Raw genomic sequence first — 22948 nt, 5'->3', positions numbered from 1 at the left:
GTATTCTGGGTGTTTGAAGTATTTCAGCTACAATGATTAAGTGCTAAGAGACTGAGCTCCTCATGGTCCGTGCCAGGAAGTTCTTAGGGTCGGAAGACTGAATACTGACCCTTTCAGAAGCTTTAATTTATTGAACAGACCTCTATGGAGCACTGTCCTACAGTGCTGTATATCAGGGGCACAAGAATATAGTTCCTACCCCATCAAAGGGCTTATGTGGTCTAGGATTTATTTCATCACCCTAAAAAGAAACACTGCACCCTTTAGCCATCTTGTTCCAATCTTCCCTTCCCTACCAACCCTAGGCAACCACTAATCAACGTTATGTCTCTATAGATTTACTTATTTCAGGCATTTCATATAAAAAGCCTTTGTGACTGGCGATTTTCACTTAGCGTAATATTTTTAAAGTTCATCTGTGTTATAGCTTATAGCTGTACTTCACTTTTTTATTGCTGAATTATATTCCGTTGTATGGGTATACCACATTTCATTTATTCATTCATCAGTTGATGGATATTGAGTTATTTCCACTTTTCAATTGTTGCTATGTATGTACAAGTTTTTGTTTGGACACAGATTGCTGAGTTGTATGTTAACTTTATGTTCCACCTTTTGAGGAACTGCCAGACTGTTTTCCAAAGTGGCTGTGCCGTTTTACATTCCACCCCAGTGTATGAGGGTTCTGATTACTCTAAATCCTTGCCAACTCTGTTATCTGCCCCTTTGATTTTAGCCATCCTAGTGGGTGTGAAGTAGTATCTCCTCGTGATTTTGATTTGACTTTCCCCGATTAATGATGTCGACCATCTTTTTGTGCGCCTATTGGCCATTTGTGTATCATCTTTGGATAAATGACTCTTCATATCCTTTGCCCATTTTTAGATCGAGTTATTTGTCCTTCTATTACTGAATTATATGAGTTCTTTATGTTACAGACACAAGTTCTTTATCAGATGTATGATTTGCAGAAATTTTCTTCCATTTTGTGGATTGTTTTTTGAAGCACCACACTTTAAATTTGATGATGTCCAGTTTTTTGTTTTTTGGGGTTTTTTTGATCTTGTTGCTTGTGTTTTCAGTATCTAAGGTCAAAAAGGTTTATATTTTTGTTTTCTTTCAAGAATTTTATATTTTTAGCCCTTACATCTTGATCTACTAGAGTTTATTTTCTATATGATGTGAGAGGTGTTTATTTTTAATTTTAGTATTTCTTAATATTGCTATTGCCTTAACATTTTTTCTCATGAAAATTTTTCAAAACATGCAGAAGTCGAGAAATTGGCATAATGGACTAATGTGGGATTCGACATTTATCCAAATTTTGCTGTTGGTTTCTAGTTTCCAAACCTTGTTCCGTGTTGCAGCCTGCTTAAGGAAGCCTTAGAGGTGTCAAGGCCAGTCATAGTAATCCCTGTGAACTCTTGGATGTCCAAAGCCTTGCATTTTCTTGCCTTCTACTAATGGCACAACTCTCTCACCTATTTTTAATGAGGATTATTTTTTATTCTTTTTGCACGATGTAACTAATTAGTTTGGGGAAAGTTACTTGCACAGATAGGAGCTTACTGAATGCCTTCTAAGCTAAACTGACATAACTTTTTCCAGCCTTGGTTGTATCATGTGTAATATCAGATTGGATCAGATCATTTCTAAAGTCTCTTTTAGGTTCACAGTTCCGGTATTCTGTAATAACAGTGATACCAGCGACATTCACTCTACAGAAAGGGAGGCTCTAGCCGTGCCAGGTCACTCAGAGTGTGCCGAGCAACGGCTGCAGCCTTAAGACAAGAAATGGCCACCCCAGCTTACCCTATATAGGATTGTACTTAATTAGCCAGTCCCTTTTTAAATCTGTTTGGTTAATCAGTGATTTCTATGATGACTTGTAGACATTCAAATCACAAGCTCTTTGGGGAAGATCATGCTCTTTTCACACTGAATATTTTTAACATTTCACAAATACTTGCTAGTTGACATTATCTAACTCTTCTAACTGTTCTTTTATACAATCTCCTGCCTTTACAACTGAAATACAGTTTAGTAGACAGAGATTAGGTAGCTATTTAAGAGTTGCCCTGTAAGTATTTAAAAACTTTTACCATTATTACTGTTGCTGGTTTCTAGGTCTAAATAAACAAGATGAAAAGCAGTTACAAGAACTTGCATTGGAAGAGAGGCAAACCATTTCTCAAAAAATCAGCACGTTATACAGTGAGGTATGTTTTAGGAGGTAAACACATCGCAATAGTGTTAATATAAAGCAATCGTAGTCTTGCTAGACTATTCTTTGGTGCTCTAAGTATTTCCCAAACTCTAGTTTGTTAAGTCTGATTCTCGTGCTGTAATTTGCTACAGAATGAGATTGAAGAGATTGTGATATCAAAAAATAAAACACCTCCCCCGCCCCCGGCAACAGTAGTCTAAAGTTGAGTCTATTAACTTGCCGGACAAGGAAACAGATGCTGATAAATTGAGTTCACTAAGGGGAGGAATCAGGGATTTTTATGCCTTAGAAAGGGGAGTTGGTTCATGGTGATTGTGTTAATTAAGGATTGAAAATTCGCATTCTGGATAGAATGGAATGAATCCAGGGTATAGAGAAAATGGGTTGACACGAGTCTTTAGCTTCTTCTAACTCAGTGGATGATTTGTCTAAAAGACAATGAAAATCACAGTCCTGTGTATTATGTTCCCCTCTCATGCTTGCCGTCCTCCTGCCTTCAGTCTTTCCTACTCTGGGAAAGACTGAGGGGCTTATTTGAGGGGTTGAGGGGGATGAGGTGGCAGTATCTGTTACTTTGTCACGACTCGGCCAGCTAATCAAAGGCAGAAGCAAGATGTCTGACTCAGTCCAATATTCTCTCCCACAGATTACATCATTTCTAACATGGATGGTGTATCTAAAATTTGACAGTAGGGAAAATCATGACACATAGATATTTTTAGTTTGATTCAAAAGACCTTTTAGTAATAATAGAAGTAAAATTGCGTTCCTCTTCTCCCTAAGAAGAAAGTTGACTCCTTTATTAGGAAGCCCAATTTTTTTCTTGTCACAGCTAAGAAACTATTTGAGCCTTATCTTGGGTGTCCTAAACATATTCTTTAAACAGTGTGACTCTACTGAGAAGGCAGGGCATGGCCTGGTGTACTCTGTCATTAATGCCAGGAGAGAATACACAATCATAAGTAAAAAGTCCTCATTTTGTCCAAATGAAGACTTTCAAAGCTTTACTTCATTCATTAGATGAAAGAAACTACTGTTCGGAACTAATAAGAGGCAAAGTCTGATGAAAATTGAATGGAGGCCTCTGGACTTTGATCTAAACGTCTGCATTTTAGAAAATTAAGATAATCCGATAGCATTGTAGAGAATATCCTGACAAGTAACTTCATTGTTAACAATGAATCGATCACTTGTTTTAGGTCTAATCGGGTCTACTTATTAAAGCATTTTAGGACTAGACCTCACTGGGATGCTATATGATTTTGTTAATTACTGATTTTTTTAATGTTTGGGGTCTTTTATCTAAGTTCAAGTAATATTTGTACATATGCCCATGGAACATAAACACACTAATGCTCATATATATTTTTTCTTTTTTAGTTTTGCCAGAGTCTAGTGCCAAAGGAGAAATATGACAAAAATGATGTCATTTTAGAAGTGACATCTGGAAGAACCACTGGAGGTCAGTAAAATAATTTTATTATAAATAATCTAAACAATAACCTAAATTTTACTTTGATTTGACACACTGCAACTTAAAAGTCTGCTAAATGTGTTTCGCATTTGAAGTAGTTACTCCTCATTTCCCGAAGGCCTGGACCTAAGAATCCTTCTCTTAGAAACGTGCTGACTGAATACTTTTTGTATTTTCTTTTAGGTGATATCTGCCAACAATTTACTCGGGAAATATTTGACATGTACCAGAATTATTCAAGCTACAAACACTGGAAATTTGAACTTCTCAATTATACACCTGCTGACTATGGTAGGTGTAATTTGAGGATTTTGTCCATAGATAATGCTGAAAATTATTTTTCCTCTGAGCTTGATTAAAACTATCTTGTCCTATTTTTTTTTTTTAACATTTGATCTGTATCTACTAAATCCTGTGACTAGGCTCATCAGTCACGGTAGCTTACTATAGTAGGCTTCTTAGCTGAGGGAAGAGTTGGGGAGGGAGGGAGGTGTCTTCCAGGAAGGAACAGCTGAATGAGAGAGAAGTTCCCTGTGGAGAATGGACATACACCTTGCCTTGCAAATCGTTGCTCTATTGAGGTTTTTACTCTAAAGAATTTTATCACTTACGTGATATATAATCGGAAGGTTTGTCAATTAGACAAAGTAGTTAATGATGTGTTAGATTTTTATGAGACTGCAGGCAAAAATCATCATTTGTCTTTATTTTCAAAAAGCTTTCACTCTAGTTGGGTTGATAAAAACTTATACAACATAAACAATAACAAACTATGCAGGTTTTTAAACTTGCAAGTGTGGTCAATCTGAACATCTGATCTTCATTTTCTTGTCCCATCCTTTTAATCCACCTGGGAGTTGTTATCTGCCTGATTATACAGGGGTACACTGTAGTAGACAGAGGGTCACAGATAATAAACTGCAAATTATCAAAGCGGGGAGAGAGAGTTAATATAAGTTAAATAATCGAGGGAAACGAAAACCAGTTAATAGCATCAGTAAGTTGTGCTTGGTACAGGGTTTAAAAGCAGGCGGTGCAGCAGCAGGGGGAACCAGAGCAGCAGCGCGGTGGTGGGCAAGGCCTTGGTGTGCGCGCAGGACAGCGAGGAAGCCCTGCACCCGCAGCGTATTGTGATGCGAAGTCACAGGAAATAGCTTTGGGTGGGTAGGGTTCGAACGGCCTTGAAAGCTAATCAAGCCTCGATTGTCAGGGAATAGGGAATTATTTAAGATTTTATCAATAAGTTATGATTTGATAAATACATACTTTAAGATTATTTTGACACACTGTAAAGAATGGAATGAAGAGGCCAGATCGAAGGCAGACTGCAGAGAGGTTATTAGAGTAACCCAGGTGTGGCGAAGGGTTGGCTTTTGCAGCAGGGGGCCGTGAGAGACCTTCAGAGGAAGAATGGGCAAAATCGGGTAACTGACTGGATACAAGAGGGGCTTTTGCTTGCCCACTATGTCTTATGTACAGTCTAGATTATCTGATCCTGTGAACTGGACATTCTTAATCTCATTTTACAGATAATGACCCAGGCTCAGAGAGTAACTAATCCAGGATCACACAATAAGTAATGGCAATCCTGGGATCCAGTTTAAGTCCTCCTGATCCAGAGCCACACTGCATCCCATTAGTCAGCTCTGACTCAGGGAGCTGGGCCACAGAGATTCTAATCTTTCTAGCCAGAAGATTGCAGTGTTCATTCGTGCTATTGAATGGAATCAAAGTTGGAAGGCAGAGCCCATTTGGGAAGAAGAATGTTAAGTGGTTTTTGAATTATTAGGTTTGTGGTTATACTGAGCATCCATTTAGAAATATTCCGCAAATGCTAAAGTTGTATAACCAGAACTCTGGTGAGAGGACAGAGTTGAGGAAAGATATTCGATAGCTCTCAGCACAGAGACAATGTCTGATACCGAGAGAATAAGCATGGGAGAGTCTACAGAAAGGGAACATCCAGGGCACCGGACCTTGGAGAATGGCCACATTTAGAAAGATAGGCTGGTCGGCAAAAGAAAAAGAAGAGTCAGATAAGCCAAAAGGAGGAGGAGGACCGTACAATATTATGCAAGCAAGAGAGGAGAGAGTTCAGGGGGAGCGTAATCAGAAACAGCAGCGTTATGAAAGAGAATAGTGGGAAATGCCATGGATATTTTGAATCCAACTTTCAGGAGTGAAAAGGGGATGAACTTAATAATAGGAAGAGAGTTTTTGTTTCAGGTACACGGAAGAGCCTAAACAGTGGTTGGGACCTTTCTTTTAGATATACTTACTCACTAGCAAAATAAAATAGATATTTTAAAAGTAAAAAGACATTTAAAATTTTTTTTAAAAATATTTTACTCATACCTTTAAAATTAAAAACTAAGAATACACTTCTATTCATTGAAATTATAAAATAATTTTTAAAAATTGATTTATTTATTGTAATTGGAAGAAAAAGATGTGATTAGAAAAAGACTAGAATAGAGGAAACAAAGCACCTAACTTTAAAATATATATACATATATATAAAATATATATATATGCATATATATTACATATATATGTTAGATTGCATACATATATGTATGTGTGTATATATATATTTTATATAAATTTGATTTTTAATTGATATAGAAATTCCAGAGATTTACATAGCACTAAAAGCTGTGTGAAAAGAAACACTTTCATGCAAATATTCATATATCGAGTGGCTTAAAGTTTTATAGTTTTGTAACTGATACAGATAGGGAGAATACTCAGCTATTACATAAATAATCCAAACTAAATGATTGCCAGATGGTCTTTGTGCAAACAGTGGAGGCTGCTGGCTCTTGACATGTGACGTGGGTCTGACACTGTGTGATGCTGTGTACCTGGTATCTAACGAATTGAAATATTTTCCCAGCTAAAGGGATTCTGTGACATGTATTACATTATCTCCTCCCTCCCAGCAGATTAATGTTTATAATTGTTTGTTGTCATCTGCTCACCAGTTAAATTCAGGGGAAGTCAGAAAGTAATCCAATGGTTAATTTTATGCATCCAGAAGACAGATTTTTTTACCGCAGCTGTGAGAAATAAACTTGCGAGGGGGCCCTGGCTCCTTGAGGGGCTTTGTGATCACTCTTCAGAGCCCTGGCAGCGGGAACTCTGGTAACTGGCTTGGGGAACCTAGACGCGCTGGGAGTAATTGGATCTCAGGGTAGCGAGTGCCAAGTGGTGGCACTCCGTGGCCAAAGGCAAGATGGTCTTGGATACCAGGTGACCAGCGGAGTCCAAGTAGCAGCCGACTGGTCTGACTTGTATAGACTTGCTGGCTAGTTGGTCATAGTGTCCCTAGAAGTAAAATAGAATGGAAGGCTGCTAAATTCTTACTTGATCTGTTTAAGGAGTTCCAGGTCAAATGAACCAAAGTCTAACCTGTATCATAAAAACAGAAGTCATGGACTCTCAATTAATTCCCAGACTTGAGCCTGTTTACAGACTCAGACCATTTAAATAAGCAGGAGGCTGAGTTACGTTGAGGAGCCTGGTAGACTGCCAAAAATGTACTCTGTAATCTTTCTCCCAGCCTTCCCCAAAGGGATATATATTGAGAGAGGTATCTATAGTTCAGTATGTCTGTCTGTCTCTCCATCCATCCATACTCCATCTATCCATTTATTTTTAACAAGGATAACTGTGCTGTGGGGAAAGGAAATAATCAGATATTTCAGGGACTACTGGACACTGCCTCTGAACTGACCCTATTTCTGGAAGACTTAAAATGTCAGGTCCATCAGTCAGAAGTGGAGCTTGGGGGTGTCAGGTGTCAATGAAGTTTAGCTCAGGTGTGTCTCACAGTGGGCCCAGTGGACCCCTGAACCCATCATGAAATTATTTCCCCAGTTCTGGGATGTGTAAGTGGAGCAGATATACTCAGCAGCTGGTAGAACCTACACATTGGCTCTCTGACCTGTGGAATGAGGAATGTTATGGTGGGAAAGGCCAAGCGGAAGCCTCCAGAATTGCCTCTGCCTAGGAACATGGTAAACCAAAGTGATATTTGCTGACAGCTATGTGTCCTTATTTGTAAATGACAGTAATATAACCTGAGCTACAGCACTGCACACCTGAAGAGGCCGCCATTTATATTGCAGATTATGTGAGTATTGTTTCAAGGCATACGTAAGAATATGAATACGAATTCAACCTACTGTCCAAGGGTTGCTTTGAGAAATAACCGAGATAAATTCTCATAGAGCATTTAGCAGTTGATATAGCTGTCAACAAGTATCAGTAGTAACTGAAGTTACACCTTCGGCTCTCCTGGACCAGTGTGCTATCTCGCAGAAGGGAAAGGTGATCAAGATGCTGCAAACTAACGTATAACATAGGGCTGGAGAGTTGTTATACCTCTGAGATGGGACAGAGAAGGTGTGTGATTGGCCTTGATAGCTGAAAGCAAACTGCTTCTGGTGGTTTTTATTGACAGGTATGGAGAAAAAAGCATTTGCCAGATCAACAGCTACATACCAGGTACCAGGGAATGTTTATTTGCTCCAGCAGTGAAACCACATCTAGTTCAGCAGCTGCAATGGGAGTACCACCTGGTTAAGTTTAGAGTTATCCACTGTCATTACCCAAGATCCATCTGCCTTCTGCACAGGCCGAAAAGGCAAGTTGAATGAAGACGTGGTGGGAATTTTGCCCTCTCCAATAGCGAGTGAGTCTTCAGACCTTAGGTAAGAAGACTTGAGGGGTTGGAGCAGTCTAGCCCCATGACCTCTCGAAACTGGGCCCCACACTGAAGAAAAACTGCTCTGACTGGAATCAAAATTGAGCAGGACAGAGATAAGAGAGGGAAAGGAAAGAGAAGGTCTAGTCCAGAGTCGGGGAGGGGAACAGAGCCAGGGAATCCGAGAACGCAAGGCACTGCGTATTAGAACATTACCCCCAAGCCAGAGAGCTCTGTGAAGGTAGAAGAGCCTTCCTGGACTTAGCCTCATTCTAAAACTTAAGGAAAACGAATTTCACGTAAAAACAAGCCAGAGAAGATGTGTTCATGAAACAGATCAAATCAATTATCAACTGCTTCAAAACAAATCAAAAGATAGTAAGAGAACAATGTGAGGTGTGAAAGAACCCCACAAATCAGAATTAGAAACGAAGTCACAGACTCAGGAAAGTAAAATAAAAGAAAAATCATTTCAAAAAGAATAAACCGAGGAACACATGAGCAGGTGAACAGATCGTGCCTTAAAAGAACAGTAGTAAAGAAATTTTTTTAGAACCAAAAGAAATGGAGAAAAATATAAAGGAGTCAAGGAAAATGATATCGAAAATAGGCCAAGAATATTGAGTATATGATAAAAAAGAATCAGAGCAGATACTGTATCCATTATCTATTGCTGTGTAACAATTACCAAAACAACATTTCAACAAAACTCTTCCGAAATAGAAAAAAAATATATTTGAAGCCACATATCTAAGGAGCACATCTGAAGCTATCCAGCCAGAATGACTAACACTAAGACATAGTCTAGTAAAATTATTGGACTTAAAAAAAAAAAAAGAGGGAAAAAAATCTATTAGACGTGGAAAAAATAGAGCCTGTGACTTCTAAGGAAAAGAAAATGAGATTTTCATCAGGCTTTTCAGTAACAGCACTTTGTGCCAGAAAGAGTTGGAGTTCACTCAAGGAAAGGAAGTTTGAGTTAAGAATTTTATAATCAGCAAAACTGACATTACAAGGGTACACACTGTTATCTGTATGTAAGAATTCAGGAAATACTCTTCCCATGATCCCTTTCTGAAGAAAACAAAACTTCAGACAACTAAAATATGAGGTAGCAACATAAGGAGTAGGGATGAGCATTAACTATGTGGTTACCTGCAGAACTAGGCCTAAGTGAGGAATAAGGGAAAGAATCCAGTATATAACAATCTGACAGTATAGAGTACAGCCATTTGAAAAATGGGGGGAGAATAAGAAGAACATACGCAGAAAAAGTTTTAATGCTTTTAATAACATTGGTGGTAGAGCTAGCACTCTTGTTCTGAGACGGCTGTGTGCGTGACGTAGGATAAAACAGAGGGTTTTGGTAAAACTGGTAAAGGGACAGAATCAAGCATATACCTTGCCTTTCCTATATAACTATCACTGGGTAATCAAATAGTGGGCAAGGGGAAATATCTCTTTATAAATGCATTTTGACTAATAAGGGAGAAAGAAATGATAGAATTAGACTATCACCGTTTGACAGCCCCGTGATGCTAATGTATCGACAGCATCAAAGGCTGTTGAGACCAGAGAAAGAGAGACAGCCAGACATTATGCACCTCCTGTGGTTGCCAGGGAGCTCGCGCTGGGTCTGATCCAGCTGCCAAACTGCAGCCAGTACAGAGGGCAGATGAACAGGTTGAACTGTGCCAAGAGTATGCAGTCGGCAAAACCAGACTGTGGGAAATTCTACCCGGGTTCCTCGACCGATAATTGGTGGGAAACAAAAGAGATGGATGATGAACTTACAGATGAGGTGATTTCAAAGACATATCACACTTGTTTTAAATGAGCAGGACTAAACTGTAGTGCCTAGGGTGGCATATTTAGGCAATAAAATAAAGGAATAAAAGTCAGGATAATGGTTACTCCTGAGGAAGGGAGGGGATTACAACTGGGAAGGGGCGTATGGGAGGGCTTTGGGGTGATTGACAAAATTATTATCGCTCTTGTCATTAATCCATGCATTTGGTTCACGTGGTTTTTTATGTCTGGATGTTACTGTATAATAAAAATATTTTTAAAAACAATTCCAATAAGAAGAAGCTGGCCTAGACATGAAGATTTTGTTTTGTGATAGTCTTCCCACTCCACAGCTTAGCAAGAGCTAAATTTCAATAAACTCTCTAAAACTTGGGAGGATTTATAGCATTATTTGTCATTATCAAATTATGTTATTGAATATCCTTTTATACGTGGCGTATTAGCTTAGGTTTGCATACGGTAGTTCAGTGCAGAAAACCCAGTGTTCTTTTCTTTCTAATAGTATTTTTATAAAAGTGAAAGTTGTTCATTATACAAAATTTAGAAACAAAAGTACAAAAAAGGAAAATTAAGAAATCTGTTGTTCTATTCCCCAGAGATAACCATAAATGATATTTTAGTATGTTTCTTTTTATATATTAACACATTCGCATTAGTTTTTTACCTACTTTATGTTCTCGTCTCAGGCTGTATACTCACATTCAGGCCTTACAGTAAGGGCGTTTAAGATCTTGATCCCATTCAAAGTAGAATTCATTAATACGTCTGGATATTTTTTTTCCTAGGTGGGCTACATCATGCAGCCGCTCGAATTTCCGGTGACCATGTCTTTAAGCATTTGAAGTATGAAGGTGGGATTCACCGAGTTCAGCGCATCCCTGAGGTGGGCCTGTCATCAAGGATGCAGCGTATCCACACAGGGACAATGTCAGTCATTGTCCTCCCTCAACCCGATGAGGTAACCTCACCAGGAGGCGCGGAAAACTCCGTGTAAATGCGTGTTATGCTGGAAGCCGTGGCTTCTAGGAGAGTCTGATTTTCAGAGTTACAGACTGAACTTTCCGATGGCTGCTGGGGATCCCTTAACGCTTCCCCGACCGCGATGTTTCATTTTATTTTAAATAGAAGTCACTTCTCTTCATAAAACAGAATCCACAGAGCTTTTTAAACATTGCCTGAGTTATAGCTTAAGAAAAAAATGAATTCCACAGATAATCTTTTGAGGTCAGTGATATATCTTATTAGCTGAACATAGCCATATTCCTATATTTTTATTTTTCCTAACCTTTTTTAAAATTTACTTTAAACATGAATACCATACTGAAAACTTTTATAACCTTCATCGGGAATCAACAGTTGTTTATATTTTGCCATATTTGCTTTATCCCTCTGTGTGTGTGTGTGTGTGTGTGTGTGTGTGTGTGTGTGTGTTAACAAACTGTAAAGGATATAGCAGACACTATGAGACTCTAACCTCCAAATCTTCAACTTACATTTCTTAAGAATATGGCATTACCTACAGAAACTCAGTACCATTATCTGTGAAAATCTAATGTAATTCTATAATATTATTGTCTAGGAAAAACTCCTGTGTATTCTGTGTATTTACAGAATACTTTCATACTCTAAATGTGTGGATTTTTTTTCCCCACCAAGCAATTCACCAGTTCTCTGCAGACACTAAGTGGGTATCCCGCCATTTAATAAAATTCTGGTGCTGTCTACTTGGAGTTAGCATCAGATCTCACAGGCTAAGGACCGGGTCGCCCAAGACTTCCTCTCTTCCCACTTCAGTAGCAAATCCAGGTTGTTACCCGTGCTTCAGACCAACAGCCTATAAACTGGAGGGTTCCCGCCCCCACCAGGTTTGATAATTTGCTAGAGCAGCTCACAGAACTCAGGAAAACAGTTTTCTTACTAGATTACAAGTTTATTGCAAAGGATGTAACTCAGGAATAGCCAGATGAAGAGACACATAGAGCAAAGTATGTGGGACAAGGTGCAGAGCTTCCAAGCCCTCTCCGGGGGTGCCACCCTCCCGTATGTGGGATGGGGTGCAGAGCTTCCATGTCCTCTCTGGGCTTGCTACCCTCCCTGCACCTCCGCACGTCCACCAACCAGAGGCTCTGTAAACCCTGCGCTTCTGGGATTTCATGGAGGCTCCAGTGTGGCATCATGGTTGATTAAATCATCGCCCACTGGGGAGAGGGTGTGGAGCTGGAAGTTCCACCCCTGTAATCACATGGTTGGTTCTCCTGGCAATCAGTTCCCATCCTGCATTCTCTAAGAACTTTGCAAAAATGACCTTATTAACATAAACTCAGTCGTAGTTGACAGGGGCTTGTTATGAATATTAAAAGACCTACACACCCTTACTCTTATCACTTAGGAAATTCTGAGGGCTTTAGGAGCTCTGCTCAGGAAGTTTGTGTGTGTGTGTGTGTGTGTGTGTGTGTGTGTAGAGTTTTCTAAGGTTGCCCTAACAAACTACAACACAGTGGCTTCAAACAACCAAGCTTATTACCTCACAGTTCTAGAGGCCAGGAGTTCAAAATCGAGGTGTTGGCAGAGCCATGCTCACTGCTGGGGGAGAATTCTCCTTTGCCTCTTCTGGCTTCTGGGGTCTCCAAGTGTCCGTGGCTTGAAGCTGTACAATTCTAGTCTCTTCCTCTGAATTCCCATGTCCTTCACCTCCTCCCTTTCCTCTGGGTGTCTCTTGTAAGGAAAATTGTCATTGGACTTAGTGCCTATCCACATAATGCAGGCTGATCTCATCTTAACTCAATTACATCTGCAAAGACCCTTTTTACAAATAAAGTTCCAGTGGTTAGACCATGAACATATCTTTCAGTGCCTCTATTCAGTCCATTAATAGGAGTGCACGTGCTCACACACATACACACACACACACACACAGGCATTTCTCATTATTCACAGTACTTATGTTCCATAAAGTCACAGCAGACACTGAGTATTGAACCATTCCCAGGGGAAACACACACACACACACACACACACACACACACACACACACACGTTTTGTATATACGTGTGTTAATATAGACATATATGTAGTTAATACATATGTATATAATATATATTTCGTATGTATATGTTAATATATGCACATATATATTATACATAGATTATAATTTTAGAACAACCCATCCTGGCAGATTCTATTTTTTTTATTTCGCAGAAGAGAAAGATGTTAAGTGACTTTTGTGAGGCCGCCTCACTTATATGTGCCAGAGTTGGGATTCGCACACTGTCCAGCTGGCCCCAGAGCTTCTTGCGTGACACCGCCCTGCCTCTTTCTGTCTGCATCCTCTGGGCACACTGTAACAAGAAAGTATGGTGTGACCTTGTCCGCCCTCAGCTGGGAACGTGCACGGGTAGAGCAGCTCGAATGTTTTGCTGTTCTGCGCATGTCTGCAAATGACTGGAAGTGCCGCCATCAGTGATTTTGTGGAACTGGTCAATTTCAGTGAGTAGGTGAATTTACAAATCAGAATCAGGGAATAATGAAGATCAACTTTGTACATGCACACATATATATTTTCTACCCAGTGTGGCTCCGTAGAATGATGGATGGTGAAACTCGAAAGGCTGCATAACTCAGTGATCTAATAACACTGTGTCAGTGTTAACAAATAGCATCCATTGGAATAGGGAGTTTACGGTTCTTTCTTTGATATGTTATTTCACCTGTTCGTCTAATGGCTATGACTTAGGACACAAAGCAGTACAGTTCATTTGAAAAATCCAGGAATAAATCAAGTAGTAAAGTATTTGCCCAGCGTAGCATTTACTTACATCGTACTTTTTGTTCTAGGTAGATGTGAAAGTGGACCCCAAGGATTTGCGAATAGCTACGTTTCGCGCCAAAGGAGCAGGGGGACAGCATGTGAACACAACCGACAGTGCTGTCAGACTCGTCCACGTCCCCACGGGTGAGCAAGGCCCTCTGGCTTTTGTACTTCCAGCTTTCTTTCCCATCACAGGGCTGATGCTTTGCGATGACATCCGACAAAGCACTCCGTTATCCTGCTCCAGTCTGGACCAGTTGCTCTCGAGGGCTGCAGAGGTCATCCTGGTCACCAGCAGTTAGGGATTCCCTTCATTTGTATTTTGTGGTGAAGCCTCCTGTGTCTTCGATCCCATCTTATCTCTTTTAGTTTGCTCCCTTGTTTTAGTGACACTCATCTTTTAAGTGGCCTCCTGAGAAAAGATGCGTGAGACATAAACATTTGGGGACTTTGTATTTCCAAAAATACCTTATACTTGATTGATCACGAACATTTGTTGGAAGTCATTTCCACTTGGAACATAAAGCTTTTGGCATTCATTGTATTTGTTGCTTTCAATTTGGAGACTCATGCCCTTCAGTTCTAAAATATTTTCTTCACTAATTTCTTACCATTTTCTCTGTTCTTCCTGGGATTTTTGTTAGTCAGATTTTAGATCTCTTGGATTTACAGTTTGATTTTCTTCTTTTTCCTCTTACGTGTCTGTTACTTTGTGTTTTAGTTCTTTTTCTCAACTCCTACTGGATTAAAAAAAATTTATTCTTTTTTTTTTTAGTTTTTAAGAGCTTTTTTTTATTCTTAGAATTGTCCCTTTATCAGAGCATCTTTTTGTTATCTTGTTGATGTATTTTTCTTCTTTTATTGCTTAAGTATATTTTTGTTTCCCTGAAGTTTTCCTCTGCTTCCTGCAATGCCTCTGTTCCTTCTGGGTTTACTTTTTTCTGTTCCTTCAGTCTTGTTTTCATGTCAGAAATGTCTAGGAATCCTTGGCTGTTTGTACATATTAAGAGTGAGCTTCTAAAAGCTCTGAGAGCATGGGTGTCACTTATCCACCAGTAAGTTTCACTGTAGGGCAGTTAGGTGATTAATCAGCTTTTTTGTTATGGGTCCCCCAATGCCAGTGTTTACAGATCTTTTCTCTTGGGTGGTTTTCTCCTGAGAAGGATCCTCCAGGGTACACTGGAGAGTAAGGTCAAGGTCTTACCATTCAATAACAAACGTAATCCTCTTGCTTTTAGTCCCATGCCTCACACTTAAAAACTACCTCCCGTCTCCTACAGTTTAAGGGAGGAGACTTGAAGATCTACCTTAAGACTTTCTGGTTTTAGTCCCCAAATCTTTAACCCCAACTTCTGAACTACCTGGTGCCCCAATCTCTGAGCCTTTCTGGCACTCAGAAGGGCAGATTGGCTTGTTTCTGGTCAGCATCTCCACAGGGAGCTAGGTTTCACCTTCTCGCACTCTGCTAAGGCATTTACCATTCTTCCATCTGCTTTCTGTCTATATATATTGTGTTTGGGGACTACATATGTCACCTAATTGTATTTCAGGTGGAATTTGTGTTTCTGTTTCTTGTTCTTGTTTTAGTATAATTTTTAAAAGAGGAGGCCATCTTGAAATCAGATGTCACTTTTAAATTTTAAATTCATTTTTGTCAATTGTTATTGCTTGTACTGTTTGAAATAGCAGAAGTTGAAACAACCTAAATATCTAACAGTAGGATAATTTTGTAATATCTCTTGTTTTCTTTATTGATTTTTATTCTTTAAGAAATTATAAAAATTTAGAACATATACATGAGCAAAAGAACATAAAACATCCATAACCATACTCAAGAACCATTGTTAGTATATATCCTTTCAAATTATTTTCTATGCATATAGAAATATGTCCTTTTTCACCAAAAATGAGGTTGTCATTTTTATAGCTTACCATAATTTACCCAAGAAATCCAGAAATTCACCTCACATTGTGAGACATTGTTCTGTATTTATAAGCATTCCAGAACACTAAAGATTAGCTTAAGATGAACAAAAAATTAAAATGAGAAGAAGTAAAAGGTGGTAAGATTTCTGAGAAAATGAACCAGAATACTTTAAAACAGGGGTCTCCAACCCCCAGGCCACGGATCGGTACAAGTTTGTGGCCTGTTAGGAACTGGGCCGCACAGCAGGTGAGCGGTGGGCAAGGGAAGCTTCATCTGTATCTGTAGCCGCTCCCCAGCGCCAGCATCACCACCTCAGCTCCGCCTTAGATCATCAGGCATTAGATTCTCATAGGAGCACCGGTCTCTGGTGCCACAAAGGTTAGGGACCGCTGCTTAAAACATATTAAATGATAGAAAAACCACCCTGTGGAGGCATAAATTACTGACTTTACAAAAAACTGACTGATGTTTTGTGTTGCCACACTTACCTTGAACCAAATTATTTTTTAGCCATTTAGATCCGGTTCTTTGATTAAAAGAGGCCTTAAGGCTTACCCTCAAACCTTCCCTTGGGTAGGCCATGTCGAGGCCTACTGTTCTGAATCCGTGTCATTATGAGCAAGTGACTTCTTGAGTCTGCTTCTTCATACTTTGAGCTCTGCCATGATTTCAGCATCTGCTTTAAGGAAAACTCGGCCTTTCTTCTATTTCTTCCATCCCAAGACCATTAGAGTGGGAACCACGTCCTCACTGGAATGGAAGGTGGGAAGCGCCAGGCCCTCTTCTGCTTCCTCCATGGCCCTGAACGCCGAAATCATGTTTTTCTAACCTACTGCATCTGTATGACTCCATTTTCTGCCTGACCTTTGATTATATGTAAATTATTTCATCTAATCTAAGAACCCATACATTGAAAGACACATCACTATTTTATTACTATGAAGAAATATAGAAAATACTGCCCGTTAAACTATGACATGCCAATAATTATAAGATGCATCCCAATTTCAGAGATGATAAAAAAGTTTTAATGGTTTTTTTTTTAGGATAAAAATATGGTATTTTTGTTTTTATTTATGATTGAAAATCTTTTAAATAATATATGTAGTAATTCAGCAAATATATATTAAATACCCACTTGGTACTATTACTAGCCAGAATTTTGTAATCTCCTGTAAAGACTACTGAAACAAACTGAGAAGACTTAATTTTTCCAAAGCCCTTTTCTAGTTTTTTTTAACAGCCCTGGCACCTTAGTTCAACAGCTCTTCTCTTAGTCAACATACATTTTCCCTGACCTGATACTCTGGTCCTGAGGGAGTACTTGCGATTAAAAACTCCTCTACAGATTTAATGAATTTGACCTCAAAGGCAAGGGAAGTAGAAGCAAAAATAAATGAATGGGACTATATCAAACTAAAAAGCTTCTGCTCAGCAAAAGAAACCATCAACAAGGCAAAGAGACAACCATCCAAATAGGAAAATATATTTGCAAGCAACGCCTCTGATAAGGGCCTAATATCCAAAATATACAAAGAACTCCTACAACTCAATAACAACAACAGCAACAAACACAAACAATCCAATCAAAAAATGGGCAGAGGACTTGAACAGACAGTTCTCGTAGAGGATATACAAATATATGAAAAGATACTCAACATCGCTAGCTATTAGGGAAATGCAAATCAAAACCACAATGAGATACAATCTCATACCTGTCAGAATAGCTATAATCAACAGGACAAGTAACAACATGTTGGAGAGGATGGAGAGAAAAAGGAACCCTCATACACTGCTGGTGGGACTACAAATCGGTACAGGCACTATGGAAAACAATATGGAGGTTCCTCAAAAAACTAAGAATTGATCTACCATATGATCCAGCAATCCCTCTACTGGGTATTTACCCCAAAGACTTGAAAACTCAAGTCATAGGCATTTGCACACCGATGTTCATAGCAGCACTATTCACAGTGTCAAGGACATAGAAGCAACCAAAGTGTCCTACAATAGATGATTGGATAAAGAAGCTGTGGTACATAGATACAGTGGATTATTACTCAGCCATAAGAAGAGATGAAATACTGCCATTTACATGGATGGACCTTGAGATAATCGTGCTAAGTGAAATAAGCCAGACAGAAAAAGTTGAAAACCACATGATATCACTTATATGTGAAATATAAACCTAAAAGCAAAAACCAAACAGACAAACAAACGGACTCGTGGACATGGACAATAGTCTAGTGGTTACCAGAAGGTAGCGGGGAAGGGGGAAGTCTAGGCGGGGAAAAATTTTAAATAATTTCTTCAATTAATTTTAAGAAAGTCCTCTACAGAAAGTATATTAAAATATATAATTGAGTAATTCCCTTAGGAATTACTGATCCGATAAGTAGGAGTTTTAAGCTATAAGTTCTAGCCTGAGACACTGGATAAGATACTGCAGGTGTTTAAACGAAACACCTGTGTCAGCTGACAAGACGAGGAATTTGAAGGAAAGCTTGTAAGTGGCCTGCCATCCTGAAATGTAGGTTTTCTTTCGAGTGGTGAAAAAAGGATGACAGGTTCAAGACAGCCCCTGCCAAATGCTCGGGAGATGGAAGCGAGTTGGTGCCCCAGCCCAAACACGGGGCTGCAGTAAAGCAGTCAGTAAATAAGTTTAAACAAACAGGCGAAACCTAGGTGCCCTGCTAAAAGTAGTACCAGTTATAGATTGTAGCTTCTTTAGACAGGGTGAGATCACAGTTTGGAGAGCAGAATTTCATAGGAATTTAAAAAATCTTTAGCAAAACAGTTATCACTATCAGTACAGCTGGCCAAAGGTAATATGGTTTTGGGTTTGGGGTTTTTGTAGTATATATGTATGTATATGTGTATGCGTGCGTGTGTGTGCACGCGTGTGTGTGTAAACATCTTTGGACCTCTAATGTACTTGGGAGCAGGATTGGACCCAGATCTTCAGGGTGGTAGCTGCAAAGCTAAGAACAGAAGCTTGAAGTTTTAAAGGTCACCATTCCAAGCTAGATTTGGGCTGCACTGTGGGCCAACCCCCCCGCAGTCCAGAAGCTGGCTAACCAAAATGTGTGGTTAGACGGGTTGATCAGCTGGATTTAGAACCAAGATAACTGAGAAACATTCACTATAAGCCCTTCCTTTGAGAGAGTTTTGGTCATTCCTTTTGACTTGTTTCCTCATATAAAGTTGTTTTTAAAACATCAGCTCTGTGTGTGTTTGTGATTTAAAGAGGAAAAGCTGACTTCTCCTTGAGTAGGACAGAGACGGGAGCAGCACTGCATAGGGGAAGATGGTAGTTCGCTCCTTGCAGAGCCGTGAAAGTAGCCGGATGAGCTAGGATGCAGAGAGGCAGAGCTCTGGGAACGAACGTGTGTAACCGTCTGCAGATGCTACTGCTTTCAGTCTTCTCATCTGAAATAACCTCATTTAGATGTCAGAATATAAATAGTCATCTACCAACGATGACCATCATAATCCAGGTGTAGTTTCCAAAATGTGCTAAAACTAAAATGTATTTAATCTTTTGTGATCTTTTTCTGATTAACCTTTAAAATGATCCTCAGTTCTCTCTCTTTTTCCCCCCAGTTTTATTGAAATATAATCGATACCACAGTTCTATCTTAATGTGGCTTGTGGAAGCTACCGTTTACCTATGACCCATTATTTTTCAGGGCTTGTAGTAGAATGCCAACAAGAACGATCACAGATAAAAAATAAAGAAATAGCTTTGCGTGTGTTGAGAGCAAGACTCTACCAGCAGATTATTGAGAAAGACAGGTGTCAACAGCGGAGTGCTAGAAAACTGCAGGTAAGATGTATGAGGTGATAGCTTAATACCTCTGTACAAAAAGTCATCATCTGATATAGGAAATGTAGTGTTTGTTCTTGACCGAATGAAGATATCTTAGAGCATAGGAAAGCACGCTCATTTGTAAATAAGCAGTAATTTAAATGCATTTCGACTGATGGATTGTGGCTAAAATTGGACACGCCAGCTTGCAAATAAGTGGGTAACATATGCATAAACTAAAAATTCCTTCCCAGTTGTTTCTCTCCAGTGTTTATATCATAACTGTCTTGAGAGGAAATTGGCGTAAAACACTGGTGCGAAATTCTCTGGAAATTAAGAAGTTTTTAGATTTTTTGAATTTAAAAACCTGTGTGTGATAAAAAATGCGTGGCGCTGCGAAAACCTGGCAGTAGCGCTTGCTGCCGATGGCGTCTGGGGACAGGGAGATTTATTTTCCATGATATACCCTTCTGTACTTTTTGAATTTTGTACTGTATATGTGTACAGTATTATTTGTCCAAACATATAAATAGGTAAGTTCGAAGCAAAATGAATAAATGTTGTTTTAACAAAGTGTTGTATGATTTTAAATTCTGAAAAACGTAGTTTGTCTTTGAGAGAGCAAGACTCTACCAGCAGATTATTGAGAAAGACAGGTGTCAACAGCGGAGTGCCAGAAAAGAGAAAGAGAAAGCAGGCCCCAGAAATAACCATGCTTTTGTGTTATTTTCAGATCTGTATGCTATGGTAAATTTGGAAGATTATGTGTTTCTTTTAGGATAATCAATTGCATAAAACTAAACATTACCCTTTTCACCTAAATGTCCAGGGGTCTTTTTATACTTTTGTGTAGTAGACAAGGGACCAAAGAAGAAAATTTATCAAAAAATCGTGCTTTAGGAAGAGTAAGCAGAGCAACACAATGTAAGCAGAGAAGTGGAAGCTGACGGGAGGTTTTATAGGAACGTAGATGTTCAAAAGTAATGAGCCTTGAATGACAGGCAGTAGAACTGGAAAGGGCAGAATATAATAAGAGACTCTTGAAACCATTGGAAATGGCAGAGAGTCGGATGAAATGAAGGTGGTTTCAGTGTCTATATCAGAGCTGGGCAGTTAGTAAGAGACCTTGAAATGTGGACTAAATTGTGGGATGTCAGAGTTTTCTGCTTGGATCACAGGGAACACTGTGGTGTCGCCTATAGAAACTAGGAGGAAGAACTGATTGGGGTGGAAAGATAATTTTGCTGCGTATATTTGGAGTTTGAAGTACCAAAGAGACATAAATTCTCATTCCATAACTAAGCTTTAAATGCTGTTGTCTTAAACATGAAATTCTGACCATTCTTGTTTTTTGTCATTTTTTTATATATGACTTTAGGAAATATTTAAAATGTTAAAGTAGAAAAGTCACAAGTACTTTTTTCATTATAATAAAGATAACTATAAAGTTAAAAAATGAACTATTTTTTCTTATGGCACAGGTGGGAACGAGAGCCCAGTCAGAGAGAATTCGGACATATAATTTCACCCAGGATAGAGTCACTGACCACAGGATAGCATATGAAGTTCGTGACATTAAGGTAACCTCACTGAGTATGCTTTATGTACCTTCGATTTTCGAAGGCAGTTTAGTCAAATTCTAGAGAGTAATGTCTAAAATAATACTGAGTAATTTAAAATCATTAAGCCAGTTTTTTAGTACCCTAAAATTTGCAGGCATTTTTATTAGTTTGCTGGTAAGAAATGTGGTCTTTTTGCCAGTTCGAAACAGTTATCTTTTAAATTCCAGATTCTCATTAATGTGTTAATTTGTTTGCAAAACAGCCATGTACCTCTTAGCCATGGGGATGAGATACGTTCTGAGAAATGCATCGTTAAGAGATTTCATCATTGTGTCAACATGATAGTGCCCTTACAAACCTAGGTGGTCTGGCCTACTGCACACCTGCGCTGTAAGGTACAGCCCGTTGCTCCTAGGCCAAAAGCCCGTATAGTATGTCACTGTACAAAACATGGGATTAAATCAAACGCCCGAGAAAATGACACAATCAAGAGACGCAGTAAATATGCAGCACATGAGGCTGTTGCCACTGTAACACACACTTTTATAGCAGACATTTGTTTTTACAAGAAGAAAGAGTACATCGTAAAATAATAAAAAGTATGCTACAGTAAATACATAAACCAGTAACATAGTCATTTATTATTATTATCAAGCCTCATGTACTGTACAGCACAGTAGGTTTGTTTATACCAGCCTCACCACAAACACATAAGTAATGTGTTGTGCTATGTATGACCTTACAGTGACTATGACATTAGGATGTTGCTAGGCGATAGGAATTTTTCAGCTCCATTATAATCTTACGGGACCACCATTATTCATGCGGTTTGCCATTGACCGAAACGTTGTTATGCAGCATGCGACTGCACATAGATAGATGCGTGTCCGTTTCCACTGCTGCGAAACAGATGACCGCAAACTTAGTGTCTTACAGTGGTACCTGTTCGTTATCTCACGGTTGCCTTAGGGCAGGAATCTGGGCATGACAGGGCCGAGTTCGCTGCTCCAGGACTCGCAAGGCCATGTGCCTTTCTGGAGCTGGGAGTCCTCAGACTCGTTCTGGGTGCTGGCGGAATTCCATTCCCTTGAGTCGTAGGAGTGAGGCTCCCATTCCCTTGTGGCTGAGGGCTGGATGCTGTTCTCAGCTCCTTGAGACAGCCCGTACGTGCTCGTTCTGTGGTCGTCCATGGGCCTCCTCCCACCTTGGGTCTCTTGCAGGAATGGCTCTGGCCTTCTAAGGAGCTTACTCGCTTAGCTCAGGCCCATGTGGATAATATTCCTTTTGATTAACTCAGAGTCAGCGAGTAGTCTCCAGATGACTGGAGTGATACTCTGTCGTAGTCACAGCTTCTGCCTGCACTCAGGGGAGGGAATCACGCAAGGTGTGCCCAGGAGCACCGTGGATTTCTGCCTGCCACACGTGTCATCATCAGGGTGAGGTGTGACAATGATGCTGTTGGGGGAAAGGCCCTGTCGATGGGGTTTGAACATTAACCTAACTAAATCCCATCTAGCCAGAACCACTGATACTAGCACGTTAGTGATGAAGCATAGAAAGATCTCTGTTTGCCTCCACTGAGGGGGAAGTGAACCGGCTCTCATAAAAGGCCGTGGAGAAAGCC

At 39.5% G+C, this 22948-nt stretch overlaps 1 protein-coding gene across 4 annotated transcripts in view; it reads left to right on the top strand.

Annotated features, from left to right (window-relative positions):
* Positions 1-22948, top strand: part of MTRF1 (mitochondrial translation release factor 1) — a 32219-nt gene that overhangs the window by 3880 nt on the left and 5391 nt on the right. For 3 of the 4 annotated variants that reach the window (XM_011369739.2, XM_011369740.2, XM_011369738.2), the window contains exons 3-9: positions 2128-2219; positions 3608-3689; positions 3885-3992; positions 11004-11176; positions 14054-14171; positions 19644-19780; positions 21244-21342. In XM_011369739.2, coding sequence (XP_011368041.1) covers positions 2128-2219; positions 3608-3689; positions 3885-3992; positions 11004-11176; positions 14054-14171; positions 19644-19780; positions 21244-21342 — 809 coding nt within the window. The remainder of the gene's footprint in view (positions 1-2127; positions 2220-3607; positions 3690-3884; positions 3993-11003; positions 11177-14053; positions 14172-19643; positions 19781-21243; positions 21343-22948) is intronic. The other variant, XM_023536360.1, reaches the window with a different exon arrangement.

The sequence above is a fragment of the Pteropus vampyrus genome, unplaced genomic scaffold (assembly GCF_000151845.1).
Source record: "Pteropus vampyrus isolate Shadow unplaced genomic scaffold, Pvam_2.0 Scaffold154, whole genome shotgun sequence".
Lineage (NCBI taxonomy): Eukaryota > Metazoa > Chordata > Mammalia > Chiroptera > Pteropodidae > Pteropus > Pteropus vampyrus.
The sequence above is the reverse complement of the archived record's forward strand: the minus strand, read 5'-3'. Positions and strand labels throughout refer to the sequence as shown.